Source organism: Perna viridis, chromosome 1 (assembly GCF_037379345.1).
Source record: "Perna viridis isolate PV_CMFRI_1.1 ecotype Kerala chromosome 1, ASM3737934v1, whole genome shotgun sequence".
In the NCBI taxonomy this organism is placed as follows: Eukaryota; Metazoa; Mollusca; class Bivalvia; order Mytilida; family Mytilidae; genus Perna; species Perna viridis.
The window spans coordinates 52,136,879-52,148,565 of record NC_142445.1 but is presented as its reverse complement, the minus strand read 5'-3'; the positions used below and the strand labels follow the sequence as shown (position 1 = coordinate 52,148,565).

The 11,687-nt window shown below is 33.4% G+C and overlaps 1 protein-coding gene across 2 annotated transcripts; it reads left to right on the top strand.

The window, feature by feature from the left end:
- The first annotated feature begins 222 nt into the window (after positions 1–222).
- LOC148629291 (peroxisomal sarcosine oxidase-like) lies at positions 223–8,992 on the top strand. Of its 2 annotated transcripts, XM_088564753.1 has the most exons (9): positions 223–370; positions 1,682–1,761; positions 3,273–3,424; positions 3,985–4,198; positions 4,449–4,631; positions 6,956–7,102; positions 7,716–7,865; positions 8,356–8,431; positions 8,783–8,992. In XM_088564753.1, the coding sequence occupies exons 1-9, from the start codon at positions 259–261 to the stop codon at positions 8,905–8,907; spliced, it is 1,239 nt and encodes a 412-aa protein (XP_088420879.1). In that variant the 5' UTR covers positions 223–258; the 3' UTR covers positions 8,908–8,992. The 2 variants fall into 2 exon arrangements, with proteins under 2 accessions (XP_088420879.1, XP_088420880.1); XM_088564754.1 differs by lacking the exon at positions 223–370 and having other exon boundaries at positions 1,594–1,761.
- Positions 8,993–11,687: the final 2,695 nt, after the last annotated feature.

The following is an 11,687-nucleotide window of genomic DNA, read 5'->3' as shown; positions in this document are numbered from 1 at the left end:
CGCGAATTCCGTGTATAACATGGACATTCCGTACTATCTCGTGATATGATTTATACCGTGTCGAGTAAATTAATAATTTTATTTATATATTTGATTATAAACTAACTGATGTCCGGGCGGGGGGGACCCGAAATTAGTCGCTACCAGTAAGTACCGCTAATTCGGAACATAATTTTGGGCGCCAGAGTGAAAAAATTCAAACAAAATAGTCCGCGGGCTCGGTTACAGTCGTACATTTACGGAAAGTAACAAGAATAAATGATCATCATCATAACGAAATATCTACTGCGTATAATGTCGAAAGAACCACGTATAATGACAAATGCACTGTGTACATCCAGTGAATTTTCCACTGCATATATAAAACAAAGTACTATGTATAAAGTTGAAACTACTGCAAATAAGGCGTAAAATACTGCGTATGATGTCTTTCCTCATACTGTGAAATATACTGCTCATATTAGAAAATGTACTGCGTATAACATGAAATGTACAGCGTATATTGCAAAATGCACTGCGTATAACGATATATGTACCACGTATAATGTAAAATGTACTGCGTATACCCAGTTTTGTACTGCATATAATGAAAAACGCACCACGTATAATGACAGTTAAAATGCACATAAAGTTATACGCACCGCGTATAATGAGTCCACGACCACCTACACCTCAATAAAAATCAAATGGTTGCTCCCTTACAAACAAAAAGCATGAATATTATCGGAATTGCAGTATTTGCTATGGATGCATTGAGGAAAACTTGCATAGAATTTTTGATGTTGGGTTTCAACCACTGGTTTATATAATAGATAATTTGAAAACTTCCTCTGAACCTGTGTTTAGCGGTTGTTTCTAGTTAAATTTAGACTTGTCCGTTTACAATTAAAAAAGAACAAAATTAGTGAATGGTTCAGAGGCAAGAAAAATGTGTTGTTTTTTACTTTGAACTAGAAATTCTCCCAATCTGCAAGAATTACTTCGATATTCGAATCATATGCTAATGAAAAAACTTTTAAACGAGGGAATGGTGTAAGACTTACTTGAAAAACAGTCACCACTTTTCCTTAGGATTCAAAATTTAACCCAATTGTGTCAGTTTTCGTGAACTGGTTTATCAACCGAATTTGCGATAAGCACGGTTTTGGAAACAACGTTTTTTTCCTGGAGAATATCATCACATCGAAAACAGCTTGATATGGATTCATCCAGATACTGCAATTTTTTTTTTGTTCTTTTTCTAAATAAAAGTTTTCATTTTCGTGGCAAATGGTCCATAAAAACCTCCCACGAATTTATTTACTCTCACTATCGGTAACTGAGTAGAGTGTGTCGTAGTAGTGCATTTAAGTTACCGATCGCTACATAAACCTCGGGACTAATCAGACTTTTATACATATATGTAATATCCTTTTGGTGTTATTTTATGGCCTGGAAACTAAACGCATTGTTTTGGCTATCAAATCTAATCTTTAATTAAAGATACAAAATACAGACTTAGACATAAATACAAGTGTAGCCTGTAAAACAAACTCCGCCCATCTTTCACACTATTGGCTTATTTAAATACATTACAATATACAAACAGTCGGACTAGATTTAATAACAATTTAAGTATGTCCGTCAATATGGATTATGAACCTTATATTGACCTGTTGAACTACCATGTACGATTGTATAGTTATAGGAGCAGGGATCGAAGGCTCGGCCACAGCATACCATCTTACAAAGAAGAACAAATGTGTTTTACTATTAGAACAGGTAGGCTCTTTGACGTAACTATATGGACGCCTAAACTGTCTGATGAGAAACGCATTTGTTTACGTGTTGTTAACTTTATATTACTTGCTGTGGTTTTATAATTACATGTGGTCATTTTGTATTTACGTTATGTAGGAACATCTTTACATTATGTCGTTTTGTCTTTACGTTCTGTCATTTCGTCATTACGTTCTGTAATTTTGTCTTTACGTTCTGTCGTTTTATGATTACGTTATGTCAACATATGTTTACATTATGTGGATTTATCTTTACGTGCAGTGGTTTTCTTATAACGTGAGGTCGTTTCATCTTTACGTCATGTCGATCTCTAAATACTTTATGTGCATTTTCTTCTCTTTACGTGCAATGGTTTCTTCTTTACGTGATGTGGTTTCTTCTTTACGTGATGTGGACAAAAATTTCATGATGACGTGTGACCCCGGAACTTTTCGATCCGGTGTAAACTTCTAAAATCAGTCCGTAAAAGGCAAAATAGACGTCACAACGCCGATTAGAAAAATGCTGAACGAAATACACTTCGGTAGTCTATCCAGTCACCCTAGCGTGTTTATTCTATAGTAAAAAAAATAGCTTATTTGTTATTTACGTTCAATATCATCACAATTGATACACCTGGGACTCTGTTGATGACTTGTGGCGATTTTCGTAGTCAGAATATATTTTTTTAATTCCAAAAACCTGGGAATTTCGACTCCCGCGAAAATTTGCACAAATTCGACTCATTTTTTGCTTTGGTTTTATAAATTCTGACTACGAAAATCGCCGCAAGTCACCAAGAGAGTCAAAGAAGTATCAGTTGAGTTGTGAATATCCCGAACATAAATAACAAATACTAGTAAGCCAATTTTTACTGAAGAATAAATACTCTAGGGGTTTTGACATTGAAAAATATGTCAATTTAAGCGATTTCTATGAGACAGAGTATTCATTTTGATACAAAACCCAAGTGTTACCGCAACTTTCTTGGTATCATTGTAAAGCTGAGACATTTGGCAGCATATTGATACATACATATGTGTATTTACTTCGTTTTGCAGAAAAAAAGAAGTTAGAAGTATAAAAAAACGTAAAAAAGATGCTCCAAGGACCCTAAATAACTCACCTACTTATTTATTTTTTTTGTTTTTTTTTTAAAGGACAACAACTCTAACAAAGAGCTGTCCAACAATTTTCACTCAATGAACACTTTGGTAGGACTTATCAGTAGGATCCTTTTATCAATTGAAAGTTTCATTCTATCTATTATAGTTTTCAAAATATTGGCTGAAAACTGCTAAAAACATATTTTTTTTTGTCTTTCAAGGGCAACAAATTTAACAAGGAGTCATCCAACAAGTTTGATCCCCACAAACATTTGTAGGTCGTGTCATAGGGATAACAATAAAATTATAAAACATCTGACAACAGTTACCGGGTTCTATCAAATAATTATATTAGCTATTTTCTGTAATACATATAAATTAATCGTACTTGATGTCATGAATTTTCAGTTTCCGCTGCCCCACACCAGAGGAAGTTCTCATGGACAATCCCGGATAACACGTAAAGCCTATGGACAACAGGAACACTATACTGTCATGATGAAGGAAGCTTTCAAACTCTGGGATGTTCTTGAGAGAGAAAGTAAAACTACTTTGTTCAGGTAAATGTTCGACATCAAAACATCTTCTTACATTTTTCTCTAACCTACCCGTTTTTATTGGGAATAATTCTTAAATATTTGGTACTGAGGAGCCCAACTTGTATATACCATATGCCTGTATCACTGTATAAAGTCAGGGATAAAAAATCAGTGGCATTTACTACGGGACCCCTGCTAACAAATAAAAATACTTTTCCCTTCAATTAACCCTTTGTCCATAATTTGCCCACGTGTTTACGCCATCTACTTTTAAATGATTAACTCGTTGAATTATGAAATTATAAGGAATGGCTGTAATGTTTTTCTGTCGAGGAAACAAACAACATTGAAATAATCTGTTTTATCTATATAATATACTGGGCGACATATTTGATATGAAATGGAACTGAATGAATTATATGCAGCTAACGAGCGATAGTTTCGGATGAAAGTTAAGAAAAGCGCTTCTTCCAAGGAGACCTATAAATGGATAACGATAAATAATCGTTCAGCAAGACAAAAAATGCCGAATCATAAATTTCTTAATTTGTATAAAATTTTATACATTTTGAATATTTAAGTCAGACTGGCATGCTTACAATGGGAACACCTGATAACTCATTTGTCAGCGGTACAATAGAAGCGTTAAAGAAACACAACATGCCAATGGACATATTCAGTACCAAAGAAGCAATGCAAAGATACCCAATGGTTTCTTATCCTGATGGCTACACTTTTGTACTCGACCCTAGTGGCGGTATACTTTATGCCGATAAAGCCCTGAATGCTTTCCAGGTATAGTATGATGTGTAGATAAAATATTTCTAAAAACAACGTGAAATATGTATACATTTGTACTTATTTGTTTTTTTTTTCAGTTTACTAGAATAGTTTGACTTAATATTTAGGTGAAGAAATACATTTCGATGATTGATTGATTGTTGGGGTTTAACAATCAATCAATCATCCAAATGCATTTCTTCACCTAAATATTAAATGTTACAAAAGAAGATAATAACATGGATTTACTCATTGTATTTTCTAGGACCAGTTCAAGAAGTTTGGAGGAGAACTACGTGATGGAGAACCAGTAACTAATATCCTTCCTGGTGACATTATTACTGTACAGACTTCTAAAGCATCATATAAATGTTGCAGCATTGTAATCACAGTCGGTCCTTGGGCAAAGAAAATATTATCACCCCTGGGTGTCCAGTTACCACTCAAGGTACACAGAAAGGGCGTTCTTCTGTTGTGATTTTTGTAATTCTTGGTTGGTTGGATACTTGGATTAACTATTGACAAAGCTATGTATTTGAACATTCTATAATTATTAAGTCCAGGTGCATGTAGTTCCCTTTTTAGCTGAAGGCCAGGTGAGCTATTGCCATCACTTGGCGTCCGTCGTCGTCGTTAACAATTTTTCCAAACTCTTCTCCTTTGAAACTACTTGACCATTTTGAACCAAACTTAGTATGAATGTTTCCTTGGCTATCCTGCATAGAACTGGTGTGGGGAATTTTTATCCGTCGAAAAACATGACCGCCGTTACTAACAATAGAACGTAGGGGTCAGACAGTTTTTCGCATATATCTCCAAAACCGTTAGGTTTAGCCAAATTCTGAGATGGGATGAAAGTGTTCAGCATGGCGAGATCTATCTGCGGTCAAATTTTCATTTCAATATATTAGGCCATGTTGGAGTTATTTCCCTTTTTTCAATGTTTTTTGCTATTTTTAATGTAATTTCTTTTAAAACTCTTCTCCTCTGACACCACTTGACCAATTGGAACCAAACGTACTTTGAATGTTTCTTGGGGTATTGTGCATGGAACTGATGTAAGGAATTTTGATCCGTAGAAAAACATGGCTGCCGTTACTAAAAATAGAACATAGGGGTCAGACAGTAGTTTTTCGCATATATCTCCAAAACCGTTAGGTTTAGCCGAATTCTAACATGGGGTAAAAGTGTTCAGAATGGCGAGATCTATGTTGTCAAAATTTGGTGAAAATCTGTTGTCCCATGTTGGAGTTATTGCCCATTTTGGACGTTTTTTGCTGTTTTTAATAATATTATTTTTAAAAAAATCTTCTCCTCAGAAACTACTTTACAGAATTCAATGAAAGTTGTTATTTTTGTTTTAAAGGGCATCCTTAACATAATGACCGTTTGGATTTTTGATCTGTTAAAAAGCATGGCTGCTGTTACTAAAAATTGAACATTGGGGTCAGACAGCAGATTTTTGCATATATCTCCAAAACGTCCAGGTTTAACGAAAATCTGACATGGGGTAAAATTATTCAGCATGAAGAGATCTATCTGTGGTCAAATTTTTGTGAAAATTTGTTGACCCATGTTGGAGTTATTGCCCTTTTTTGGACGTTTTTTTTCTGTTTATGATGATATTACTTTAAAAAATCTTCTCCTCAGAAACTGCTCTACAGAATTCAATGAAAGTTGGTATTTTTGCTTTTAAGGGCATCCTTGACGAAATGACAGATTTTTGATCGCTGAAAAAAAATGGCTGCCGTTTCTAAAAATAGAACAATGGGGTCAGACAGCAGATTTTTGCATACATCTCCAAATCTGTTAGGTTTAGCCAATAGCTTTCAACTGCTGAAATGGTCCTTATTATAAGGCTTACAAATGTGTCCAATGTATCAAATGGAGTCAAAATTGTCTGACAATTCCTTGTTAGAGTTATTGCCCTTAAAAGGCAAAAAATTAACCAGGTGAGCGATTCAGGCTCCTGGGAGCCTCTTGTTCCCTTTTCATTGATTCTCTACTTTCTGTTTTTTCTTAAATTGTTTGTCTCTTTGACCTACAGTCGTCTTATGGAAATTTGATGCTTATTTTAAATTATTGTTTACGACACAGACGGACAGACTAACATAATTATTACACACTTTTATATACAAATGAAAGAGTCTGATCTTGTTTTGCTGTAAATAAGAAATCAAAGTGATGGAAAAGGGTCATACGTGTATATTCAAAAATCTTATAATGCAGAGTTAATTCTGCATATAAAAATATTGATTAAGTAATATCAAATTACAACAAAAATAAAATATATCAAATGAATACAAGACAGATTAACAAAGGTGGGGGAAACATTATGACAGAAATCCGTTCTTACAGATGAATGAGCACATTCATAGTAAAGATGAACCCCACCGAAGGACTCGGGCTGTGTGTATGGGGCGACCATTTTAAAAAGTATTGAAAAATATCAAGTATGACAACTCTTACACAAAGACAATACATAAAACACGCAATAACAAATAAAAGTAACTGAGACTGAGCCTTATGTATAATATATACACGCAACGGTTGGAGAGCAGGCCATGCAGACCTCCCGTATACACGAATTAAACAATAGAACAAACTTTTACTTCAAAGTGTTGGAGAGCAGGCAATGCTGATCTCTCCTGTACATGACTAAAAACTTACATAAAGAGCTTAATGCATAAACATTATAATCAGTTTGGGAGGCAATACTCACCCAAACTTAAATATACACACGATCTACTAATAAAATCAGTTTTTCTTCAGGTAATTAGAATCACGGTGTGTTATTGGAAGGAACGTATACAAGGAGAGTATGGATCCAGTAGATTCCCCGTGTTCTTCCAAATTCCAGCTATAGACGGTTACGATGTGTATGGTTTACCAAGTGAGGAGTACCCAGGACATGTGAAAGTACGACTAGAATTATTAAGGCCTCACCAAGATAAAGTGTAAACATAACTATAACATCAAATATAAAAATATGAGTTGGAGTATGATTGCCAATCAAGCAACGAACAACTGAACTTCTACAGGTCATCACACGGATGAAAACAAAAAAAACCTGGGACATTCGTGGGAAAATACAACAATAAAACTATAAAAATATGTTGAATTCGGAATTAAATTTTGAGATCGACACATATTACAAACATTTTAATAAGTAGGACAAAAGACAACAAGCCTTATCTATTTCCAAAGAGTACTCTCTTTTTTTCTGAAAGCTAGTTAAAAAACAACTGATAAACACACTTCGATCACTCAAACAAAGGTATCAATGAAAACACTACCAACACGATTTAGTAAAAATATAAGTAAACCAATTATTCAAATGCCAAGGCAAAATACTATGAAGCTCGCATGGTACATTAAGATAATAGTGTGACGTGGGATTCGTTGCTTTTATTTTGCTTGTTCAATAGTAAAACTAAGTTTCTCACCTTCCATATGAAGTACTAACCACTTAAATTACAAAAAATATGCCTGTTATTTTTGACAAAATAACAAATTATATATACCTTTGTAGATATGTCTCCATGCTGGACCAGAGATCGATCCCGACAACAGAGATGTAGTAGACAATGCGTGGGTTGTAGATATCATCAGCAAATATATTGCAAGACATTTTCCGAACCTAGTACCTGAACCAAGTATTTTAGAGACCTGTATATATACGGTATCATCAGTACTTGATCATTGCCCTCTAATTTTTATGTCTGCTGAACACATAGATAATTGCTCAGTTTCTCAGTCGGACTCTCTCAAGTTTGCTGTTTGAATTTTTACAACAGTTTCACAAACATTAATACACCTATAAGTCATGGTATGAAATAATGACGACAAATTGCAATTCAATGTTTCCGACCAGAATGGCGTCACTCGATGCATTTTGTCGTAAAATATTTAATATTTGTGCTTGTGTAATGGACACAAAAATGCACAGAACTTCTTAGCTAAAAGTCAGGTAAATTAGATATATATCAAAATATAAATGAAACTATATGGCCCATTATTATCTTTTAAGACCATTCCTATCAAAATAAATTAGCATTGATTACAATAATGAAAGGTTTATTTCGGTTTGCGTGCTCTTTCAACTTTTTTTTTTCTCGAGTGACTTTCCAAATGAAATATGGACAATATAATGTCTTTAATATTCGGTACAGATGACACCTGATGAAGACTTGGTACTGGATACACATCCTCTCTGGAAGAATATTGTGATTGGCGCAGGATTCTCAGGTAGACTGCGAATAATCAAGTTTTTGATATGCCATTAATATTTTCAAGTTGAAATCAAAGTTATAGTAATTTACATATTGGATATATGACAGTAATTTTGTTTTTACTATACAAACATCGTTTTTAAACTTCCGTTGATCCAAATCTAAAGTCAACATTTTGTCTTGTATTGTCTTGGTATGTTCAATACACTTTGTAAGAAAGATACATGCATATGAATTTAATAGTATGAGATATACCTCATATGCTGATCAATTTTGAGATGTGAACACTTACCATCGGATATTAACAGATGTTCATAATTGAAATTCTTCTTTCCATAATGGCGCTTATGAATTCATTCTTTTACAGGTCATGGTTTTAAACTTTCTCCAGTTGTTGGAAAAATTCTTGGTGATATGGCCATTGGAATTCCCTCAGAATATAACCTTGCACCGTGTAAAATGAATCGGTTTCATCCAGATTCTAAACTCTAGTCATTAGAACTTCATTTAATCGATGTTAATTAAAAATAATTAAAAGACCACAAAATACTTACACATCTAGATCATTGTGTAACACTATGACACTTAATTGTGATAATACATTCTTAAAATTATAAAAATAAATGAAGTTACATTTTCATTCTTTTCACTGAATTTCTTAGCACTTAAAGGTAGTACCAATTTGAGATAAAAAAACAATGATTGTTCATAACTTAATCACATCACAATTGTTAGGTAAAGAAATTACTACTATTGACAATAAACATGTTTCATGTACTTCGATCCGAACTGTTCCAGAGATTTGTTACAAAATAAATTGACATAGTTATCACCCGCTAAATTACGGAGAATATTTTATGAAAGTTATGAAAACAATCCGACCTAACTAACTTTTATAAATATGAGTTAAAAGAAAATTTTGTGTGAATTAAATATTTAACCACAAAATAGTCTAATAGATAAGTAAAAAAAGGAAAAGCATTGTCTTTTAGCGTCTAGACTATTTTGTGGTTAGAAATTTAATACGCGAAAATTTTCTTTGAATTCATATTTATAAAATTTAGTAAGGTCGGATTGTTTTTAAAATTTCTAACAACTAATCAATATTCAAGTTCATATCTCAAATGACTTTAAAAGAAAGAAACGTACGGCAACAATCAAAGTCCAAGAGCAACAACTGACCTGTCCAACATTCGAACTTAATTTGGAAGCACCAAACTTAACAGAGAACTTCTACTTCCAGTACTATACAGTAATTTTAAATGGCTGCAATCAATCAATAAGGCTTCTCGCTTGATGTAACCATGAATGCATCACTCCTATGTACAGAAATATACCAACACGTACACTAAAACGTATGTTTTTGTTTATTTTGTTTCGTTTGTCTGGCCTTCCTTCGTCATTGGTAAAATGAAACAACCCTTAGGTCACGAGAATTTCGAAAGAAATGTGTTTTTACAGATTTAACACAAGGAACGAACGAGGCCGAGGACCAGCCTTTCTTCAGTTTTTGTTTCTTGTAATATTTACACCCAAATGTATTAACTCACTCCATGGGTTAATGTTTGTACACCTCTTATACATTAATTTACTCTGAGGGACAAAAGAAGTCCAGTTGGGAGAAAAAAATGTTTTCCAATGGACCAACTGTAAAGGCCAGACTTTTATATGAGTGGCGGTCCGTAACAACATCGACACGGTTTAATCTAGATGGATTTTCGTTCTAGATGAATTAAGAAAGCATCTAAATGGATTATTAGATGGATAGATATTTTTCGGTCAAATATCAACATGTATGTGCATGATATACGAGTATATAAAAATAGTATGTTATATAGTTTTACATATCCTAATACAAACATAAATTGGATACATTTACTTATTATATATATTAAATGCATATTGCATGTAATTTGAGTATATATAAAATGTAAAAAAAAATCTAATTTAATTTAAATTACAACAAAGCCAAACAAGTTGATATTGGACCTTGGATACCCCATGGAAGCCCTAAAACTTATATCCAGACTACGCAGAATTTTTGTACTGCGATATACTTATAATTAGGCTTCTGGAACAGGGTAATGTCGCTACAAGATTGAAGTCATCACTACAGACGTTTTATTGTCGAAATCATGAACTCGTGGATCGTTACGGCGTATCCATCTGCTCCATGAGAACCGATTTTCTCCACGAGTCATGGTTTTCTTTTCCTCTGTCGTCTAACCCGGACTTGACTATTTATGAACAGCTCGGCTTGTGTTTCTTGAAAAGCAGAGGACGCTTACTCTACCGGTGCACCTGGTCCATGCTCCCATTTTTTAGTGGAATCCGAGTTGCTCATTTACTTTTGTTACTTTATATGTATTAATTTGGTTATTTTATGTTCTTTGTTGTATGCGTCTGCTTTCCATGTCTAATCTTTGTACCTGTTTTACATTCTTTTGATTTCTGCTAGAATCTTGATTTTGTTATTAACTTTTCCGATTGGGTCCAACATCTAGATATATCACTGAATCATCTGTGTGCTTTTAGTTTTTATCTTAATTTTTATTAAACATTTATGTAAAGTACATTGAGGTTATAACAAGCTTGAAGCACATACTGGCAGATAACATCTAGTTATTTTGTGAGACTAAATTAACCTGAGTGGAGTTCATATAATATTATCTAGATGCTACACAATTTCAACTTTCATCTAGATTTTCATTTAAAGTTCTCCTACATGGATTCCATGTAGGAGACTTAGAACCATGACGACAAATTTAAAAAAAAAAGCATCTATATGAGATTTAATAAGAAAAAAAAACACATTTAGATGGTATTTAAAAAGCATTTATATGAAAGTACATTGTATCTAGTTGCTATTTATTTCAATAATATACTTTTAAATAACTTTCTTCTATTTTAATTCATCTGCATGGAAAACCCTCACAATTTTGATACGAACCGCTACCTACCATCAAGTTGAAATAATACAAGAACCATCATTATCTAAAACACTATCAAAATGAAATAGTATTACAGTAATGGAAGGAAGTTTTATTTCAGTTTTGGGTGCTTTTTTTCTCGAGTGACTTTTGAAATGAAATATTAAAATGTAATGTCTTAAGTAATTTAGTCCTTACTAGCAAAATAACCGAACTAATAAACTGATACTGATCATACATCTGAAACTGATCCTGAAGAATGAACAAGTACTGTCTTTAAAAAAGATAGCCGACGCAGTAAAATTTGTTCTTTTTTACTTATAATTTTCATCAGGAAATAAC

What these genes read in the sequence shown, in the direction of transcription:
- LOC148629291 (XM_088564753.1), top strand. Translation starts at nt 259, where the DNA reads ATGATCATCATCATAACGAAATATCTACTGCGTATAATGTCGAAAGAA. An exon ending in GTGTTTTACTATTAGAACAG is followed by an intron (nt 1,762 to 3,272) that starts GTAGGCTCTTTG and finishes ATGAATTTTCAG; the next exon opens with TTTCCGCTGCCCCACACCAG. An exon ending in AGTACCCAGGACATGTGAAA is followed by an intron (nt 7,103 to 7,715) that starts GTACGACTAGAA and finishes ATACCTTTGTAG; the next exon opens with ATATGTCTCCATGCTGGACC.